Source organism: Zootoca vivipara, chromosome 15 (genome assembly GCF_965207765.1).
Source record: "Zootoca vivipara chromosome 15, rZooViv2.hap1.1, whole genome shotgun sequence".
NCBI classification, from domain to species: domain Eukaryota; kingdom Metazoa; phylum Chordata; class Lepidosauria; order Squamata; family Lacertidae; genus Zootoca; species Zootoca vivipara.
The window spans coordinates 679,768-701,950 of NC_142598.1; the positions used below are offsets into that span (position 1 = coordinate 679,768).

At 47.1% G+C, this 22,183-nt stretch overlaps 1 protein-coding gene across 4 annotated transcripts; it reads right to left on the reverse strand.

Moving 5' to 3' along the window:
• Window positions 1–277: 277 nt before the first annotated feature.
• On the reverse strand, window positions 278–17,721 carry ELK1 (ETS transcription factor ELK1). 4 transcript variants are annotated; one of them, XM_035097506.3, is made up of 6 exons: window positions 16,567–17,721; window positions 11,391–11,599; window positions 9,276–9,701; window positions 6,139–6,549; window positions 5,126–5,227; window positions 278–2,176 (listed from the first exon to the last, which is right to left on the reverse strand). In XM_035097506.3, the coding sequence occupies exons 1-6, from the start codon at window positions 16,613–16,615 to the stop codon at window positions 2,078–2,080; spliced, it is 1,296 nt and encodes a 431-aa protein (XP_034953397.1). In that variant the 5' UTR covers window positions 16,616–17,721; the 3' UTR covers window positions 278–2,077. The 4 variants fall into 4 exon arrangements, 3 of the variants coding, with proteins under 3 accessions (XP_034953397.1, XP_034953399.1, XP_088514800.1); XM_035097508.3 differs by lacking the exon at window positions 16,567–17,721 and adding an exon at window positions 11,226–11,297 and having other exon boundaries at window positions 11,391–11,518; XR_004691379.3 differs by having other exon boundaries at window positions 1,656–2,176; window positions 5,126–5,344; window positions 16,567–17,298.
• Between the last annotated feature and the right edge of the window lie 4,462 nt (window positions 17,722–22,183).

A 22,183-nucleotide genomic window follows, 5' to 3' on the forward strand; every position in this document is an offset into this window, starting at 1 on the left:
GTTGCTGAAGTTGGGGGAATCTCAGTAATGGCAGGCAAGTTGTCTCACAGAGCAGCCTATCCATCATTGCTGAACTTCTAACTGAGGGAACATTCTGGGAACAATCTGAAAACCACCGCCCTGAAAACATGTCCCATAGTCTTCTGTCCACTTAAAAACCAAACACAACTGGAGAGCCAAGCACTTCTCTTTCCCACCTTGCTTTAAAATAAATCTTGATCTCCCACCCCCACCTTTAAAAATAGATATAAAAAATGGACGGATAAAAAGATAAATATAGCTTTAAACCATCTACTTTTCTCTCAGTATGACCATTTTGATAATAGATAAAACTGTGCTATATACTCTGTGAAAAAATAGAAGGCGTCGGGAGTTCTGATTAGGAATCATATGATATTTCTGAAACAGCATCTTTTCTGCTCCATTAACAAATACTTCTGAGGAATCCCCACAAAAACCTCAAACCAGAAGGGATGACGTTTTCGCGATCTGAGGACCCAAGTTAAAAACTCACCTTATGAAAAGACACAGCCCTTTAGAAAGAGTCACAAATTCCCTTTCGATGTAACTACCGGTAGAAGGAAGTGGGAAGCTGCAGAAAGAGGCTTAACTTCCTTTTCACTGTTTCCATAGAAAGCCTCCCCCCTCCCTTGCCCCCTTGTTTTGGTTTCAGGAAATGACCAGGATACCCTCTGACATGGGAATTTGTCACTGTGGCTTCCAGGGTGACTTGAGAGCTGGAAGTGAGAAGATATGCGAGGACTTTCTCTTTAGTGACCAGTCAGCAAGTTAAACTTCCCCAGAAGATGGTCAACATCTTATATTTCTCCACTGAAGAAAGAAATGAAGCCATGAAGACCAACTCCCAAGTTGAGAGGATTAAGACTTCTCGCTTGGTCATTTCTGTGGTGACCTTTGTCGTCAGCAAATAAATTAAGGAAACCATTCTGGGACTTCTGTTCTCTGGTCTCCACATTGACGAACTGGTGACCTTTGACCTTTAGGTGCATCAGTAGAATAAAACAAAAACAGGGCTTTCTCAGCTGTAGTTGTGATGTCAGGTGGAATGTCTGACATATCCAAAAGAAACGCCAGAAACATCTCCCACCTCACTGAGCCAAAGGACAACATTGTTTAGCCAGAACGATAACGGCTGACTCAGCTACCTTATCTGGCAAGACTGAACATGACTGGCAGTGCTTCTTCCTCTGGCGTTGACCAGCAAACACATCCAACGCTTTTTCCTTTGCCTTGCCAAGCCAATCAAAGAACACCCTGTGCCAAAACCATCTTTCGTGAAGTCTGAAGAAACATGACCAACTGTGTTTCCTCTTCTCTTTTCAGCCACAACAGATGTGGTTAACCTTGACATCCTTATTTGCATCCAGCCACAAACATGGCTGAAACTCTTTTGGCCCAAAAATAGCTTGCACGCCAACATCCTGATCATCCATAGTTGAAATCAACACACAGTCAATACAAATATGGTTGGTGCTGCTTCTGCCCCCCTGCAGACAACTAAAACAAACATTGCTGGCAGGGTCTATACCAGGGTCTATACCAGGAGATAGTTGATTTACCTTGTAGGATGTCAGGTCGCCTTCTTGAACTTGGACCATCACCTCAACTCATCTCCATTATGAGACTGAATACCAAGAAAGAGAATACAAAGGACAGCCCATACTGCTATACTAAAGGTAGATATGGGCAAACCCTTAATTGGTGGGCGGCAAATAACTGAGGTTATAACCTCTTTGCCCCCAGAGAGGTATTTGAGGATCACATGAAGCTTTTCAGAAGCAGGTAGGTGCAGCACAACAACTTATTGGTGTTAGGGAGACACCATTTGGTTTCAGAGGAACATCCTGGCCTATTCGAGGCAATTGGATGAGATCTGTTTGCTACACCATTTCCATCCTTCAAGCAGCTCATCAGTCCTTGGCTCACCAAAGGGATCCTCCGGCCAGTGAAGACACACACAGTTGTCCATCCAGGGAAGTAATCCCAACGGCGCGGAAAGAAACTCAAACCAGCTCTTTGGCAGGAGTACAGGACACAGCGATGGTGAGCAGAAAAGCTATGGCTTCTGGGGTCCAGGAGAGAGGACTACAGGGGTGGAGAGTCCATCCACACTGAGAGAGGGGATGTGAACTTGGGAGCTGGAATTGCTGGGAAACTGGAGAGAGAGAGAGAGAGAAATTAAGATCTGCATACACTTATAACAAAAGTCAAAGACAGCTTTTCCTGGGCTTTGAGAGGGGGATGGGACAATTATGACCACAAAAGCAGAGAAGGGCAACTCTCCTCTGCTCCAAATCTCTCCGCCGCTCCCCCCCCCCCCAAAACCCCACACATAGAGGGCTGCAGATGCCTGGAAATGGGGTAAAAATCCAATTTAGTTCACTTTTACAGATGAATCTACCTAATTTGCACACAAAATGAAACACAACCATCCTTTAAAATTCACACCTCTCCAAATTTTGCAAGGCCATTCTCCAGCCTAGCAATGTGTGCAACAACAGATACACTAGGGGAAGTGTTATGAAAATGCATATAACAGTGAAGATAACATACAAAAATGCTTTGTATTAGGGAACACTACTTTGCAAAAATGTGTGCATTTAGCAAAATTTCCTACAAACAGCTATATATTGGAAGAAATTCACACTGAAATGTTGATGAATTTTAATAAATTTTAATACAAAAATCACAGACTGTGATTCACAGACTGTGTGAAAACGACAGTTTTCACCCATATTGAAGCTCCACCAGAAGCAAGTATGCAGAGCCCACCTGGAGCAAAGAACTGGTGAGTTGAGATATCCCCACCACCACAACAGAGGCACATCAGGTTTCATGCATCGTCCCTCAGATGCCACATCGGTCTCCCCCATGTCCCTCTATTCTTGCCCAATGCTAGGGCATATTTCACATGCATTCCCCAAATTAAACATTCAATTATTTTTGTTCGTGAAGCCATATAGATACCATGTTAGCCACAATTCACATCTATCCTGTAATTTCTTGAGAAACACTGCATTTTGTTGCACTGCCCCCCAAAGCAACTTCAGATTTTAAAATGTCTATAGTGTGGACAGTGGGTGACTTTAGAATGTATCTGTCAGGGGATTGTTGTGGCTACTCTCGAGTAAAGATGCTCCAGTCTGCTCTGTCTTTAAGAGGTTTATTGTGCATATTATTCACAGTGCAGAGAGATCAGAAAACATGACTGGCTAGTCTGATTCAGAACCCGGCAATGGCTTCCGTCGAGTCTTGGACCAGCATAAAAGCCTGGGCACCCCAAAGCCCCACCCCCTAGCCCTGTGCGTGGGTGTGTGCCTCAATTCGGGCACCGGAAGGGGCTGCGTTCCTTCTCCCATCCTTTGGCTGGAGCGTTGCCGAGGCTCCGACACCTCACTGCGCTGTCCTTCCTCCTCTGGCCACATCTGAGAGCCCCCTCTCCACTCCGCTCCATTTCTCATTCCCTCCTCCTGACCCACTGCTCACGCTGTCACTGGGCAAAGTGCTGGTCAGGATGACTGGGGAGGGTCCCTTTTCAGAACCTGCCCAACCCTTCAGCTGTATAAAAACCTCAAAGAAAGGTAATCTCCACACATTGTGGGGCCTTTACAAACCTTTGCCTTTTTGTTTTCTCCCTTAAATTCTAAATGTGCACCATGGCACCCATATGAACGACTGCAATGGCATTTCACCCTAACCAAAATAAATGAACAAGTAGGCTATTTTTTAATGAAAGATGAAGGACAGGACCAAGGACAGCACATTCTTTCTGCCCAGACCCATCACAAAAGCTTCTACCTACTGAAAGAGGCACAATATTTATGGGGGTGGGGATGAATCAAAGCAGAGCACAGCCAGTTATAAATCCCCAGAGGTGGTATAAAGTTTCACCCTGTTCTTATGTTGATACCCATCAGTTAGCAGAAGGTCTCTTAAGACCAAAATGTTGCCGTGGAGACAGGGCAGGACTGGCTGGATGAGGAAGAGTGATGGGAGCCACCCACCCAAGAGCCCCCAGGGAGGGCACAGAAGACAATGCCTTAGATCCCAGATTCTGGTGGTGGGACACTGAAGAGCAGCCTGTGGAAGGGACAAGCTGGGAGGTGCTAGAAGCAAGGGGGTTGAGTGATGAAAGGGGGTCAGTCACAGTGGGAGCACAGACTCAGACAGAGGGGAGTCAGAGGTTGCTCTTGCTTCACGGCAATGGGACAATCCCAGTCCTGCTGTCTCTCCTCCCCCTCTGACGCCCTGCTCAGGAAGAGTCCAGCACATGGCTGAGCCACAGGCCAGACAGCCTTCGTCTGCTCAGGAGGGAACCAGAGTAAGAGGCTAGAGGGGGGAGGGGGGGCAGTTTCAGCAATGTCTCAGCTCTGGAGGAAGGTGAACCAAAGGACTCTGCTGCATTGTTATTTTCTGTTAATATAGAGCTAATTGCATTTCATGCCTTACATACGTGTGCCTGCCCTGTGGTTGACCTGACAGCTCCATGACACTAAGGGGACCTTGGGAAGAGGGAAGGAAAGAGTGACCTTCTTCCCCCCTAGAGTAGCAGCAATGGCGGCAGCAGAGCAGGTGGGATGTGGCACACTTTACAGGGAAACTGGTGGCCAGTTGAAGTTTCCCAGCAGCAGCAGCAGCAGCTCTATTTAAGGGAGGTGGAGTGGGTCAAATCTGCATGGCAAAGCTATCCCTCCGGAAAACCAATAATCCACTGTATTGCTAGGGAACTACATATTGCACATTAGCACTCAGGTGAGCCATTTGGTCTCCAGACACCAATTGCACATTTCCAATTTTGTCCCAACTGTGAGAATTACAAGGAAGGAAGGAAGGAAGGAAGGAAGGAAGGAAGGAAGGAAGGAAGGAAGGAAGGAAGGAAGGAAGGAAGGAAGGAAGGAAGGAAGGAAGGAAGGAAGGAAGGAAGGAAGTCAAATGCATGCTGGATACCAGAATTTACACTTGCACAGGAGGATTCCAGATGTGCAGGAAAACACACAGCTTATTATATTCCCTTTGTAACCAAGCACCAGACTCCCCAAACAAACCCGGTTGTCTCTCTGGCTCTGCCCACAATCTTCCACCCGCCTAGGATCTTACATCATACCTGGAAGGAGAGCTTGGCTGGGCTGCGGGGTGCGATGGGGCTGAGTGTGCTCCAGAAATGGATGGTGGGTGGCAAGGAACTTGGAGTGAGCAGCACTGGGGTCTGCAAAGAAAATCAGGACGTCACAACCAGAACACGAAATGGTTGGTGGCAGAGAGAAAACAGCACTCCTTTAAGAATCCTAGTCCAGCTCCATTGGTCTGTTTTCTGTGTCTGGCTCTGAGAAGACAGAGGGTAGGACCAATGGATTAGATTCTGGCACAGAGAAAGGTAAGAGGCAGGATCAGCTGCCCTTGCCATTTAAAGACAAGAGCGCATTCTGCCTTCCCCTGCAGCACAGGGTTCTAGGTAGTAGCTGAGGACAATGAGGCTAGTTGGCTATTGGAAGTGGGTGTGGAAGTTTTATGAGGCCATTCCTCTTCATATCTGTTTCTCTTTGGAGCTATTTGTACATAACATTACCAGTGGCAAAGGGCTCCTGACCTGCACCTTTTGACTGCCACTCAGAAGAGACCATTTTGGCAGAGTTGGCTTGTTGTGTGAAGCAAAGTTCACAACTTGAGGTAGGGACAGTGAGAACACCCTTTCCCAATGTCATAAAACAAACTGCCAGCAAATCCGTTTGCTGCACAAAACAGACTCTCTGGGTTGGTAACCAAAGTGCCACTTGATGGGCCAGATTTGGCTCTGGAGCCCCCCTTGCCAATTCCTGCCTTACTGAGCAGTCCTGCCTTACAATTCCTGCCTTACTGTGTATCTGTTGCTTCTTTCTTTCTTTCTTTCTTTCTTTCTTTCTTTCTTTCTTTCTTTCTTTCTTTCTTTCTTTCTTTCTTTCTACAAAGCAGAAGTCACATTTGCCGTCCAGGGGAAATGTTAAGCATCCCATTCAAATCAGGCACATCCTCCCTGACAAAAACAATTTTGGAAAAGATACCCTAGTTCTACCCCCCAGTTTTCTGGGAACCAAATGAAGTCCGGTCCCAATGGGGCCTTACTGATAAACATGGTCTCACCAGTGCATGAGAAGAAATGACCGTGGTTGGGGTCAGCGTACTCCCTGCCCCTCCAGGTGCCAAGAGACTGTTCACAGTGGCATTCACTTTCTCCTGGGTTGACAGTGAAGGGAGCTCCAGGACTTTGGGCTTCTTGCCCTTTTGAGGCTGTCCCTCAAGAGACACGGTTGCTGGGCTGGGGGACTGAGCTTCCTCTTTCAGCAGACCACCCCCCTCCTCTGGCATCTCAGCCTCCAAGGACACCTTCTCCAAAGAGGCCTTCTCCACAGGCAAGGTCTCCTCCTTGACGCCAGCCTCCATTAAGACCAGCAGAGCGGCTGCTTCCCCATCAAGGTCAAGGTTCTCTTCCACCTTCACCAGAACCTTCTCATCAAGGGGGGGAGGATCCAATGGGCTGGGCTCCACTATGACCTGGATGGACAGGAAAAATAAATAGAAGGAAGGGAAGAATCAGTCAGGTAGTCTTTCATGCAAAGAGAGGGTTGGGGTCCCCCCCAAAATCAAGCAATATATACATTTTATGGAATAAATCATGAATTTGCTACTACCCTCCCCAGCTTCACTTAACCCCCAACCTTGCTTTCAGGAATCCCTCCTCAATCCTGCTCTGCTTTTCAGCTATGCTCACCTGGGACCCATTTATTTACTTTGCTCTCCTTCTTGGCATTCAACCAAATTATTGCCCTAGGAAAAGGATTAGCAGGATCCCCCCGCCCCCAGCCTCAACCTGTGCCATCCCCAAATCTGGAGAAACCCCAGAACATATTTAGGGAGAGGAGAGGGGAGAGGATTCTGCTACACAAGGAGAAACTCTGGCCCTGATGGAATGTTCATCTTCACTCTATGTTGACCATAGAATCCTAGAATCATAGAGTTGGAAGAGACCACAAGGGCCATCCAGCCCAACCCCCTGCCAAGCAGGAAACACCATCAAAGCATTCCTGACAGATGGCTGTCAAGCCTCCGCTTAAAGACCTCCAAAGAAGGAGACTCCACCACACTCCTTGGCAGCAACTTCCACTGTCGAACAGCTCTTACTGTCAGGAAGATCTTCCTAATGTTTAGGTGGAATCTTCTTTCTTGAAGTTTGAATCCATTGCTCCGTGTCCGCTTCTCTGGAGCAGCAGAAAACAACCTTTCACCCTCTTCTATATGACATCCTTTTATATATTCGAACATGGCTATCATATCACCCCTTGGGCCCAAGACAGAACCCTGTGGCACCCCACTAGTCACTTCTCTCCAGGATGAAGAGGAGCCATTGATGAGCACCCTTTGGGTTCGGTCAGTCAGCCAGTTACAAATCCACTGAATGGTACCATTGTCTAGCCCACATTTTACCAGCTTCTTTACAAGAATATCATGGGGCACAGCAGCACCTTCAGATCATGTGGGTATCCCTTGCCGATTCCAGCATCCGTCTGGTCAGGACCAGACCCAGAGGCAGGGATAGTCCTCAAACAACCTGCTCACCTGATCCCTGGTTTCTGCTTTATGTTCTCCTGCTCAACACAAACCTCCCCAGCTCCCACTCCCATCCCAGCAAGTCCTTAAGGAAGGGGCGGCGGTGGAGGTGGTCTGCCCTGGGTGTCACCACTGAGGGGGGTGACAAAGTGCCAGGTGGCACTCACCGTGGGGCCTGCAGCATGCGCAAGCCATGCGTCTCTCCTGGGAGTGACGCTGTGGCTTGGGCGCCTCCAGGCTTCACACTGACCCAAACAGTCTGCCCACCGCCTCCCCCTCAGCTGTGGGGCGGGTGAGTGGGAGGGAGGAGGTAGGCAAACTCCTCGGAGGCCTGCCCCACAGGCAGCTGCCCCGCCCCTAATGGGCTTGCTCCGCTGGTGCCTTAAGTACAGCCTTTCACAAAAGAAATACCTCCGCTTGCTAACAGGTGCCCCTCAATGCACTTGGGCACTGTGAAAAGAAAGCCACAGAAATTTTGGATGGTCAGTTAATGAAGAGTAAATTATAACACACTGCTTAATGGGGGCTTAGCTTTTCTGTGAACCGTCCTGAGACCTCTGGGTATAGGGTGGTATATAGATTCAATAAATAGTAATAAAAAATAATAATTAACTGCATATCAGAGGAAGTCTTCATCATACCAAAACCTTCATGCACCTGCATACCAAGCTCTGACCAGCATGGTATATAAAAGACACAAAGTCAAGGTGTTCCCATTCCATGTGTGCACAGCACAAAATCTACTGCCAAGTGTGTGGGGTTCTGGAACCACAGCCTTTACAAAAAAAATAATAAACAACCCGAAGGCCAATTTGTGGAGAATGGCTGGATTTATGCTTTCAAATGCAAACTGACAAGCAAAAGATGAGTAGGGGAAGCTTTCCCAGGCTTGATGTGAAAAGCGTCACTTGTTTTATGTCATGTTGCTGCTAAGAGGCAAGACCAGCAAACAGAGTTGGCAGCTCTACCAAGGATTAAAAAGAGACATGAGGATGGGCAGAACTTCCAGCAGGAAGGACATGGTGAATGGGTGTGTCTTCTGTGCATCTCCTCTTCTCAGGGCCAGCTATGTGAGCCACCACCGGCCCTCTGGCTGCTGCTGCTGCTGCTGCCTGTTCAACATCCCTGAGCAGAGAGCAGTGACAGCAATAACTTCTACCTCCAGCCCCAAATTGGGTGCAGGGTGAGAGAGCAAGGAGATGGACAGCTGTGACCATGGGAAGGAGGAGGTGGGTCCAATCAGGGCATCTTGCTGCAGGGCCTCCAAAAGCGGAGGCCAGCACAGTCTCTTCTCCAGTCTTGTTCACTTATTGTCAGCATGCTTCCAGACAGTTACTGTTTTCTGATGGGATTCAATCACATACTGTACTGTCAAATAATTCTGCACAGTTATAGTGGATTGGGAGGTCTTGCACAATAAAGGTTGGCCTTTTTGCTATGAGGAAAGTGAATGGCGGAAAAGCACTGGGAACTGTGGGACAATACTTGCTTCGACACAGCGTCACCTAACTTCTAGCAAATAAACCCAAAAGAAGGCTCATTAAAAAGGCAATGCCAACCACTCTGCCTGCAAACAAATCAGGAGGAACACTCAGCCATCAGCAAAGTGGAATGCAGTACCTGGAGTCGCTCGCGGCCCTGAAAAAGCCAAACCTCCCACTTTGGTGACTTACCTGCAAGGGCTCCTGAGACTCCTCTGGCTCTTCAATCCTGATGTGCAACTGAGGCAGATCGTCCACTGTGGCCAAGGAGGGGGGTGGTGGCTCAGGGGCAGCAGCAGGGGGTGGCACTGTGGGCAAGAGCTCCGTCTCCTGGCGGGAGGCCCGGCCAGCGGGCGAAGGAGCCTGCAGCGACTGAATGGTGAAAGTAGAGTAGAGCCCAGAGCGCATATATTCATTCCGGCTGCTGCGTGGGGCACCCCCTCCTCCACGCAGGGCTTTGGGGGCCCCAAGTGACCCCTCGCCCCCTTTTGCTTCACTCTGCACCTGCTCGGGCCTTTTGGGTCCTCCCTCATCCTTTACTCCCTCCATGCTTGAAAGCTCCGGGTAAGAGACAAATTTGTAGACGAATTTCTGCCCACTGACTTTACGGATGATATTCTGGAAGGAACAGAGGGCGGGGAAATTAGCACAGCACAGGGTACAGTGATCAAACTACATCTGCCATGCATCTCACAGAGGCTCTGTCAATGGTATCTTCCAGAAAGGAAGTCTGGTGTGTTCTACTTAGGCTTGCTAGACTACAATTCCCATCAGCCCTGAACTTTTCCAATGCTCATGGGAGCTGATGAGAGTTGGAGTCCATCCACATCTGGAAAACACCGCATTGGCCACCCCTGACTTGGGGCTACATGAATGCCAGCCTGCCACCTGAACTGCCTCTGCTTGCTGCTGAAACCATACAGCCAAGACCAGGCATACTCTGGACTTGGTACATGAAAATTATGTGCCACAATAAAACTCAAATTCTGCACCAAGAAAAGCTTAATACTCTGACCAGCATTAATTATGTCATTTGTAAATATTTTCTTGTATGGCATGATTTATTATTTATGTGGAGAGAGACAAGCTCTGCCCTCCCCCCTCACTGTTGTTGTTCTAAAAGTGAATATAGATATTTGAAGAGATTCACAGCAGGTTCTTCACCCCTGGCAACAGCATTCTTTTGTAGATTTTTTATTATTATTATTAAAGAGAAAAATGGATTTATTTTACATTGCAGAACGACTCCTGTGAGTGGAGCTGTGTAGATGATGTCCCAGACATTAGCCAATCTATGCTGGCTGCTTTGCAGAAACAGAGTCACACACACACACACACACACACACACACACCTGCAACCCCCAGCCCTGGGTAGGTAAGAAATACAGGTATGGTCAATGGACAACCAGCAATAGACCTGATAAAAGCTAAGAGTCCCTAGATGTCTCTTTAAGGTAGTTAGTCATGGAGATGTGGTTTTGATAGTGCTTGAAAGAAAAAGTCATCAGACTTTGTTACAGGTGTATGTGTGGGTATAAAGAAACAGTCGTTTTGAGACACCCACAAAGAAATGCTGTGCAAGTTTACTTCAGAGCAAAGTTCCACTGTATTCCATGGGGCTTAATGCAAGGGCAGAGAAGCGGAAGACGCCTTATGGGAGATCTCTCTGGAGATCTGATATCAGGGGGAGGATTAACTGGGTGGGAGGAGCATGTGCTTTCTGCCTCCACCAATGATTCATCTATACATTTGTAAACAAAAAACAAAAACCCAAATATTACACAAATGCCATAGGTTTCCAATGCTGTCTCTTCCAAAGGTAAAATACCCTGTGTGGTGGTGTGCTGTCCCTGGAACTTCTTGCCACTTGGGGAAATGGGGAGCATTTGTATGGACCATAGCCAGGATGCTTCCAGATCAGCCCTGTCTTCACCCTTACACAGCCAACACTCAGCCTTCCGAGATTTCACACACTTTCAAGCTTCTCATTGCACAAATAAGGGCTAGGCATGTGTTTAAAGAGAGAGGGAGTGATGGGATGGGGGGGTGAATGTGAGATTCTCATAATGCTCAACTCTACTTTTGATGGCCCAGCCAACCAATCCTTCTCTTTTGGTAAATATGCAAAGACTGCACACACACCTCACCCCAAATACCCTTTTTAACTTTCCAGTGCATTCTCCTTCACAGGTAACTGATCCTGAAAAGGCTGATCTGAAGGGGAAAGAACAGCAGGGACAAGGTTAATCTAGGAGTCCTTGGTCTTCTGCAAGGGAGATGCTGGGAAGCCAGACTGCAGACTCCCACCTTGTCATAGTAGTAGCGCAGGGCCCGACTCAGCTTGTCGTAGTTCATGTTGGTCTTGTTCTTCCGCAGCCCCCAGAGCCGTGCCACTTCTTCAGCATCAACTAACTTGAACTCTCCGTCATTGGAGGTCCATGCGATGAGATGTCCGTTGCTCTGTTGCTCCAGCAGCTGCAGGAGGAACTGCCACAGGGTGACGGAGGGATCCATGACTAGTGGAGACAAAGGGAGACAGAAAGGCAGCCAAGTCAATGGTGCCGTCTATGACATGTCACTGTTGCCTTGGGTGTCGGAGCAGTTTATACCATCAGGAGAATCAAGCAGTACAGCTTTTCCTGAATGCCAGGTTAGGAAAGCAGCTATTTCAATACTCCTGGCAGGAGGGAACAATTCCCTTCACAGAAAAACAGCATATCAGTGGAAAGGTCAGGCTAAATGCAGCTTGACATGCTAGAATTCTGTATGCAAGGAGGTGCCCTCCCTTTCCTCCTTGGGGAGCAATGGTGTCATTCCCTCACTCGCATCCTGAAGCGATCCAGGCCAAAAGTTTACTCAGCTTTACTGTGCTGAGAAGCAGGCAGGTGTGTGGGCCTGATTCTACACCTGTTCCTGTCACACTGCACTTTTGCAGATCACCTGTTGACCTACAGTCTTCCTGGGGACAATTTAATGACAATTCAACCCACAGTACAAACACAGCACAAAACCTGAGCCCACAGGCAGCAAGACAGCAGGTGCAGCCAGGGGTCCCTTTTCCATCATTTTGTTGACTGTATCCTTTTGGGACCAGCAAATTAGGGAGGCTGCAAGTAACTCACTACACAGCAGTCAAGTTACCACTAGTGACAGTTGGAAACACCGGCTGCCAAGTTGTGCATGTGCTTCCTTACAGGGTTAAGTTACAGGTAGGTAGCCGTGTTGGTCTGAGTCGAAGCAAAATAAGAAAATTCCTTCAGTAGCACCTTAAAGACCAACTAAGTTTATATTTTGGTATGAGCTTTCGTGTGCATGCACACTTCTTCAGATACACACTTCTTCTTCGTATCTGAAGAAGTGTGCATGCACACGAAAGCTCATACCAAAATATAAACTTAGTTGGTCTTTAAGGTGCTACTGAAGGAATTTTCTTATTTTGCTTACAGGGTTAAGTTTATGTCACAAGTTAGTTCTATGCTGGTAATTGATTATTTGTCTCAGGCAATTCGCTTGCCACTGGAAGATGTGCAGTGATCATTTGACCATAACTGTCCCTAATAAGATTCTACATACACTTGTAGAAGATGCAAAGATAACAGTTGAAAACATAATCGCTGACTGCCCTGCCTTATCCAGGCACAAAACACTCTGCAAAAATAGTTTGCCACCAACCAGTGCTTTTTTTTTCTAAAAAATGTTTAGGGGTTTTCTCATTTTCCTACTCATATTGAAATACTGCCCCTCAATGAGGCCAAACTTAGATTCACAAAATGTTTAGGGGTAGGTGTCCCCCCAGGAAAAAGCAGTGCTGCCAACTGAGTATGCAGTGACAACTTATCAGTTCTTACTACAAATTTAGTTCTGGCCCACTTCTTGAGAATAATGATTACACCTTGTTCTGGGATAAACCTGTTATACCAAAACAATAGATTGCAACAGAGCAGACATCATTCTGGTATACAAGGCACAGGAACACAGAAAGCTGCCTGCGACCAAAGTAGATCATCAGTATTGTTGACGCTGACTAAAAGCAGCTCTTCCGAGTCCATGATCCTGGAGATGCCAGGGACTTAACCTTGGATGTTTGCAAAGCATCTGTTCTACCTCTCAGCTCCAGCCCTTGCACCTAAACACCCCAACTGCTAAAACAGCCACTATAATAGATCTTTAAATACTTCTCTTTCACACACATGCACAGACACAAAAGAACAGCATTCACAAACTAGCCTTGGAAATAAAGTGTGCCAGTAAATTCACTGCAACTTGTACATGTCCCCTCTTGATATCAGCCCCAGGAGTTGTTCAAAATGCCCTGAAGCAAAACTTAATGTATGTATGCCAGCAGACCTATGAAATACAGTACAGGAAGTTGTCATTCTCTAAGCTTGTCATATATACATGTCCAAAACCAGGATTTTCCTAAATAACAATAGACAGTTCTTATACAAAGAGGCTGAGGAAATCAGATTTCTACATGAGTAAGCAGCACACCATCCCAGAAGAGACAGGATGGATGAAGGAGGCACCAATGTACACCATGCTTTACAGTGGAGCATAAACAAAAAAGGCAGGTCTCTGTATTGAGCAGCTTACAATAGACACGAGGCAAGGAAGGAGAGCTGACAAGGGAGAATGCAATGGCTTAGTTTCTGTAGGGGGTGAGAACTAAGAGCCTATGGCAAGTGCTTCACAGAAAGGTGTGTTTTATAGGTAAATTTGAAAGAAGAAATAGGAATGACAAAGTAGTAGTAGTAGTAGTCAGTGCTTTTTTCTATTAAAAATATGTTTAGGGGTACTCTCATTTTGACTCAAGAAGATCACCATTTTATAGTTCAAATCAGGAAAAAAATAAAAAATAAAAATCAGGAAAAATAAACACAGTAAATGGACAAAAGTACAAAGATTCACAAAATGTTTAGTGGTATGCATACCCCTACATCCCCACAGAAAAAAGCACTGATATTTGTTTGTTTGTTTGTTTGTACGTACCCCGTCCATCTTACTGGGTTGCCCCAGCCACTCTGGGCGGCTTCCAGCACATATAAAAACATTAAAACACCAAACATTAAAAACTTCCCTTCAGATGTCTTCTAAAAGTTGTGTAGTTATCTCCTTGACATCTGATGGGAGGGCATTCCACAGGGTGGGCGCCACGACTGAGAAGGCCCTCTGCCTGTAACTTCCCTGTTACTTTGCATCTTGCAGTGAGGGAACCACCAGAAGAACCTTGGAGGAGGACCTCAGTGTCCTGGCTGAGTAATGGGGGTGGAGATGCTCCTTCAGGTATACAGGGCCAACACTGTTCAGGGCTTTAAAGGTCAGCACCAACACTCTGAATTGTGCTTGGAAACGTACTGGGGGCCAGTGGAGATCCTTTAGGACAGGTGCTATATGGTCCCAGTGGCTGCTCCCAGTCACCAGTCTAGCTGCCAAATTCTGGATTAGTTGTAGTTTCCAAGTCATCTTCATAGGCAGCCCTACGCAGAGCGCATTGCAGTAAGCGGGAGATAACCAGAGCATGCACCACTCTGGCGAGACAAGGCACAGGCAGGCGTACCAGATGGAGCTGGTAGAGAGCTACCCTGGACACAGAATGGACCTGCACCTCCATGGACAGCAATACCGCGTTTCTCCGAAAATAAGACACTGTCTTATATTTATTCCCCCCCCCCCCCAAAAAAACCCCACTATGGCTTATTTTCAGGGGATGTCTTATTTTTTTCCTCCTCCTCCTCCTGCCGCGGCCGGCATTGCTGCTGCACCTATCACTATGTGGTATATATATAGCATGGCCTATATAGGCATTCCGTGGAGGGACTTCCCAGAATAAGGGGCAGCAAGAGGGCAGAGACATTTACCTATGGCAGTTCCCATTTCTCTATATACATCCAAAAGGAATCAGTACTGAGGTGAATATCTTAATTCAGGTATTACCGTTGTCATATATGGGGCGTGGGTGGCACTGTGGTCTCCACCACTGAGCCTCTTGGGCTTGCCGATTGGAAGATTGGCGGTTTGAATCCCCACAATGGAGTGAGTTCCCGTTGCTCAGTCCCTGCTCCTGCCAACCTAGCAGTTCGAAAGCATGGCAGTGCAAGTAGATAAATAGGTACTGCTGCAGCGGGAAGGTAAATGGTGTTTCCATGCGCTCTGGTTTACGTCACGGTGTTCCGTTGTGCCAGAAGTGGTTTAGTCATGCTGGCCACATGACCCAGAAAGCTGCCTGTGGACAAACGGCGGCTCCCTCAGCCTGAAGCAAGGTGGGTGCTGCACCCCATAGTCAAGTTTGACTAGATTTAACTGTCCAGGGGTCCTTTACCTTTTACATGTGCATGTATGGGGAGCCATGGGCAGAGGGGCTCTAGGAGGCTGTGCCAGAGCCCAGTATAACAAGAGACAGATGGATCTGTTCCATAGTGCAAGGGAAGGACACTCTCCTTCATGGCTGCGATTGATACATGTCCAGGCCATGCACTAAAGGCAGGATCCATGCATGGGAGGGAGAAGCTGGAATAACAACTTCCTTTGGCAGAATACAGAGTCTACAACCACCAGGCAGTAATCAGAAAATGTAAGCGACTATTCACTCGTGCCCCCTAGACTTTAATCTCCAGCTGCCTCTGCCTCATATCCTATTGGTGGCCCTATCAGTCCTCTGATAGAAGCAAACCTCCCCCACCCCACCCCCCCCATCTGACTCCGGGGAAAGAAGGGCCTGCACCGGGTCAAGAAGAGGAGCTGCAGGGATGGACAGGAAAAGAAGGCTGATTTGGCTCCTCTCCTGCTGCTCCGCCCCCGCCCCCATGAATCTTTGGATTTGGCCTAAAGAAAGGATTTTCTGGTGCTGAATTTAATACAAAACCCCATCAAACAGTCAGTAATCCGGCAGTTAATGCAGAGTGTGGAGGCGGCAGGGGGAGGGGGAGGGGGAGGGGGAGGGGGCGGAGAGAAGCTCCTGGGTAGGATTGGGAGAGAGATGGGGGGCAGGTGGTGATCTAGAGGGCAGGCAGAGGCTGGGAAGAGTCTTTTGGCATTCCCAGCGCCGCCGGAGACCTTCATATCGAAGTGGACAGAAGAGCAGCTGCAAGAAGCGAGGGGGCTGAGAGGGAGCGGCTGTTTGCAGGAGATCCGTGGAGGAGAGCTCGCCTTTCTCACGAAGGCTGTCTCTTCTCTTCCCGACAAGAAGGGACTTCAACTCCGTCTGATGGAGACTCCACTCTGGCTGCCAAGGGACACCCACCTTCCCCCCCCCCCCCGCATGCCCACGCGCGGCGTGAGGCCCCTCCCCGGCTCCTTGAAAGGTGTCCTGCCTCAATGATGGCGGTCGGGTGGGAGAAGAGACCGCTTTGAAAGTGGTGCTGGGGGTCCCGGGGCCAAAGGGCTCTGCCCCCCCCCCCGGTGCAGGCTGCTGCGGTGCGCGGGGCAGGGAGCAGCGAGGGGGCGTTGTCAGTCCTGGGGTCCCCCTCCATCCCCAGCTACTCACCCGTGAGCAAGGTGGCAGCCGCCGCCGCACCCGACCCGGGAGGCTCCATGGGCTGCGCTGCGCCGGAGCGCCCAGCCCGGCCTCCGAGGGTCCCGGTGACAGATCCGCGCTCCTTTTCCTCCCGCCCGGGTCGTCGGCTGGTCCCGATGCTGCCCCCGTCCCGGCTCCAAGTTGCTTCTCGCCCCCTGGGGACGCGCGGGGTCCCCCTCTTCCGCCGGGAAGGGCGCTGCGGGGGGTTGAGGGGGTAGGGGAGGCGGCGGCGGCGGCCCCGCTCTTCTTCTTCCTGCCTCCGACGGAGCCGCGCAGGCCGGGTCCCTCGTCTGGGAGGCAGCGCTGACGGCGCTGTCACATGCAAAGCACGGGAGGCGGAGCTGGCGCCCGCCCGGACGCCTGGGTCCTTTCCCGGCGGCGGCTGCTTCCACACCGTCGGCGTGGGGTGGGGTAGGGGAGAGAAGTTCCGGCTGGATTCCTGGGCCCCTCCCTCCCTCCTATCGCGGTTGCGTCGGCGGGCGGAGAAGGGTTGAGGGAGCCAGGAGGTGCCAAATCCCCTGGGTCCGCTCCGTACTAACTGGGGAGGGGGAGGACTTAAGAGAGGGCGCCAGGACTCCTGGGTCCTCTCCCAGTTCAGGAGGGAAGAGGATCTGGACCCAGTGATCCCTGCTCTGAAGGAGGGAACTTGAGGGGAAGAGCGAGAGCAAGCTCCAGGACTCCTGGGTCCTCTTCTTCCAGCTGTAGGGGAATCCTAGCGCGGAGAGGGATCCTAGCCAACTACTCCTGTGTCTCTGCGCTAGGAACGAAGAGGAAAAAGAGGCGTGGGGTCACGGGGAGCCGGGCCCATCTGGATCGCAGGGCTCCCATCTTCGGGTCCATAAGGTAGCGGGGAGAGAGCCCAGGTCTCCCCGGGGTCTCGCCTGCCTCTGCGCTGGGAGGGCAGAAGGACAAGAGACTGCTGGGAGCCGGGACTCCTGGGTTCTAAGCATGCGCTGGGGGGGGGGCGAGCGGGAGCTTGTTCTGCCCCCTCCCTTGAGTCACGCTGGAAACGCTCTCCCCTCCCTTTGGCCTCCTCCTGCCCCCACGTTGCGAGGGGGCTGCCTGGCACAACTGCCAGCCCACGACCTGCTCGCCCCCTCGCCATCCTTGCGCGCCCCCGCGGTTGCCGCGACAACGGAGGGAGGGGATGCAGGTGGAGGCGCGTGCCGGGCGTCAAGAGGCAGTGAAGGAGGTTGCTGCCATGGGAACCTCTCTGCCTCCCCCAGGGGCTCCGCCGCCCAAAGCCTCCCAGGGCCTCCATTGCTATGGAAACCAGGCTGAGAGATGGAGAGGGCGCCAGAATGGCAGGGAGACCTGTGCATCCTCGCCAGACTCCATCCCAGGTCTCAGCCCACATGGATGAGAAGAGCCGCCTACCTTGCAGGGTTGTTGTCAGGATAACCAAGCTCATGTGTGTCAAGTGCTCAAATTTAGGGCTTAGGCTGCAATCATATCTACACCCGAGTGCAAGTCTTTACTTGTGAAAAGACATGCACAATTGATCTGTTTCCCATGAAATATATCAAAGGCAGAGAGATGAGTGTCTTTAACCACTGAAAAGCTACAGCATCCACACACATCAGGGTTTAGGACAGAGGTTGCCAGCATGTTGTTGATGTAGGACGGGTCTTAATGGGCACGAAAGGATGTAAAGGTAAAGGGACCCCTGACCGTTAGGTCCATTCGCAGACGACTCTGGGGTTGCGGCTCTCATCTCGCTTTACTGGCCAAGGGAGCCGGCGTTTGTCCACAGACAGTTTTTCTGGGTCATGTGGCCTGCATGACTAAGCCGCTTCTGGCGAACCAGAGCAGCACACGTAAACACTGTTTACCTTCCTTCCTGCTAGGCTGGCAGGAGCAGGGACCAAGCAACGAGCACTCACCCCGTCACGGGGATGAAGAGCTTCAAAATCCAATCCTAGGCAGTCAAATTTAAAGCATAGGAATTAGGCTGTAAAACCTCATTTAGAGAAAATCCAGCTATGAAGTAAGCTGGCTCCCTTTCTTACCCCGCTTAATAATCACACAACAACCTGGGAAGTACGGTAAGCTTAGAAATATTTGCTTGCTTCTTATCATGTTTTAGTTTATGGCAATGGTGGCAAGTTTGGGTATCCATCCCAACTTCAACCCCTCCCCAATGATTAGGTTCTAAATTATGCACCATGCTGGCATTACATGTGTATGCAAAACCTTTTATTAGCTACTCTTCAGCCATTGCTTTCAGAGTGGCTTACAAAACAAAACCATAAAAATACAGAAACAGAGTACGATTACTAGTATCAGGATAGAGGATAAAATTATCGAGAACCCGACTGAAATAAGGAAATGTTTTCAGAAATACTATAAACAGCTTTACAAGAAAGACAAGGAACAACAGGATAAAATTGAGCAATTCCTGGACAAACATGGACTGCAAAAGATTCCGCCGGATAAGAGAAGAGATCTACACTCAATTACAAAGTTACAAAACAAGAAGTGGAAGAAGCTATAAATCAATTAAAAATTGTCAAGGCACCAGGACCAGATGGATTGACAGCGAAATATTATACTATTTTAAAGGACTGGCTAATTGAACCATTAGTGGATGTATGTAACAAGATTCTTGGAGGGGACAAAGCACCCGAGACCTGGAAAGAAGCATATGTAACTCTGATCCCAAAACCTGATATGGATAGAGCACAGATGAAGAACTATCGCCCAATCTCTCTTTTGAATGTGGATTACAAAAAATTTGCAAGTATTTTGGCCTCAAGATTTAAAAAGGTGTTAAAAGATCAAATACATAAAGACCAGGTGGGGTTTTTACCCGCAAGGCATATGAAGGATATTAGAAATATTGTGGATGTGTTAGAAATGCTAGAAGCAAAAAAGAACACCAGTGCAGCATTAATTTTTATAGACGCTGAGAGAGCATTTGATAATGTTTCTTGGAATTTTATGGTAAAAAAATGGGAAAATATGGAGGTTGGGCAAGGGTTTATAAATGGAATAACAGGTATCTATTCAGAGCAGAAAGCAAAAATTATTGTGAACAATTTGGTTTCAGAAGAAATTAGAATCGAAAAAGGCACCAGGCAAGGGTGCCCACTTTCCCCTCTACTTTTTATAACGGTGCTGGAAGTCTTGCTGAACAGGATAAGAAAGCACAATGAGGTCAGGGGTATAGGAGTGGGATCAAAACAGTATAAATTTAAAGCCTTCGCAGACGACTTAGTGTTAACATTACAAGACCCAGAGACCAGTGTAATTAAAGCACTGGAAATAATCCAGGAGTTCGGACAGCTTGCAGGATTTAAATTGAATAAATTGAAAACCAAAGTTTTGAGTAAGTATATAACACCAGAAGAAGTAAAAAGGTTGCAAGATGCCACAGGGTTGACATTCGTTAAAAGGGTGAAGTACCTGGGAGTAAATATGACTGGGAAAAATATAGATTTATTTAAAAATAATTATGAGAAATTATGGAATGAAATTAAGAGAAATTTAGAAATATGGTCAAATTTGAAGTTATCTTTGTTGGGCCGAATTGCAGTGATAAAAATGAATGTATTGCCAAAAATGTTATTTTTGTTTCAAGCATTGCCTATTGTTGATAAGTTAGGATGTTTTAAAGAATGGCAGAAAGTTTTATCTAGATTTATCTGGCGGGGGGGAAGCCTAGAATTAAATATAAGTTATTAACAGATGCAAAAGAAAGAGGAGGTTTCTCACTGCCAGATTTAAAGTTATATTTTGAAGCAGCAGCGCTCTGCTGGATGAAAGAATGGTTCTTACTAGACAATACATATGTACTAGATTTGGAAGGTTATGACAATGCATTTGGATGACATGCATACTTGTGGTATGACAAGATTAAGGTTCACAAAGGTTTCAAATGTCATATTATAAGAAAATCATTGTTTAATGTCTGGGATAGATATAAAGATTTGTTAGAAAGAAAAACACCCAGGTGGATTTCACCTTTAGAGGCTAAAGCACATAAAAAGTTGAACATGGAGACCAAGTGGCTGACGTATAAAGACTTATTGGTGGAAGAGAAAGACAAATTTAAAAACCTATGAGCAGTTGAAAAGTAATTTGAATGATTGGTTGCAGTATCAACAAATAAATGAAATGTATAAATTGGATAAAAAAGTAGGTTTTCAAAAAGAAAAATCCAAATTGGAAATGGAATTGTTAGTCTAAAACCAAAAATTTGTCAAAGATGTACAATTTACTGCTGGAGTGGCATACTAAGGATGAACAGACAAAATCTGTAATGATTGACTGGGCAAAAGATGTGGGTCATAATATAATGGTAGAGGATTGGGAAAGGTTATGGAAGAAGAATATGAAGTTTACCGCTTCTAATGCTTTAAAAGAGAATATGATGTATAGATGGTATCTTACACCGGTAAAACTAGCTAAGATTTATCATAAACAAAATAATAAATGTTGGAAATGTAAGAATGTGGAAGGAACCTTTTGCCATATGTGGTGGACATGCCCCCAAGTAAAGAGCTTTTGGGATAAGATTTATAATGAAATGAAGAAAGTGTTGAAAAACAAGTTTGTTAGGAAACCAGAAGCTTTCTTACTTGGAATAATTAGAGAGGAACTACCTAAGAAACATATTACGTTTTTTCTGTATGCCACAACAGCTGCGAGAATTTTATTAGCAAATAATTGGAAAAGTGAAGATTTGCCTACCGTGGATGACTGGCAGTTGAAGCTGATAGAATTTATGGAACTATCTGAGCTGACCGGGAGACTTCGTAAACAGAGGGAAGAATTGGTGGAAGAAGATTGGAAGAAATTTAAAGTTTATTTAGCAAATAATTGTAAGATTAGTAGTGTTTAATAAAAGATTTGGAAGTATAAAGAGGTTGTAGAAGAGGATTAGTTGAGTTATTATTGTTTATTAAGATTTAGTTAAGTGGTATTATTGTATTCAATATTAATTTAGAATAGAATTGTGCTTTAAGACAGTAAAAAGAGATATATTATATTGCCAAGTTAATAAGAGTAATAATATGTTCAGAGATGTGTTAAAAAGACCGGAATCAAGATATGGAAAGTACTAAGGAAGTAAGATAATGAAACGCAGTAGGGAAGAAGTGGAGGAAGTCGACAAAGATTATATTAATGATAGAAGATTGTTATTGCTTTTTATATATTTTTTTGTGTTTCTAGTTGGTTTTTGTATGCCTTTTGTGTTTTTCTTTTCTGTATGTCTTATAAAACCAATAAATATATATTTACAAAACAAACATAAAAATACAATAAGGAAGGAAGATGGCAGCTAGTTAAATGCCCAGTACAAAATAAGCACACACTAAAAGGTTGCCTGTCTGTTGGGGATAAAACATAATAATCTTTGGTTTGGTTTTCTTTAAGGGTAGAGCCACGAACTTGAACCTCTAGTGGTAACTCAGGGACACAGTCCAAATGAAGATCTACCTAACATATACCGTGTTTCTCATATTTTAAGGCATCCCCAAAAAATAAGCCATGACAGGATTTCAAAGGGTTGGTTAAAAATAAGACATACCCCGAAAATAAGCACTATCGCAAAGCCCCGACCGAGCGAGAGGCGAAGCCGCGG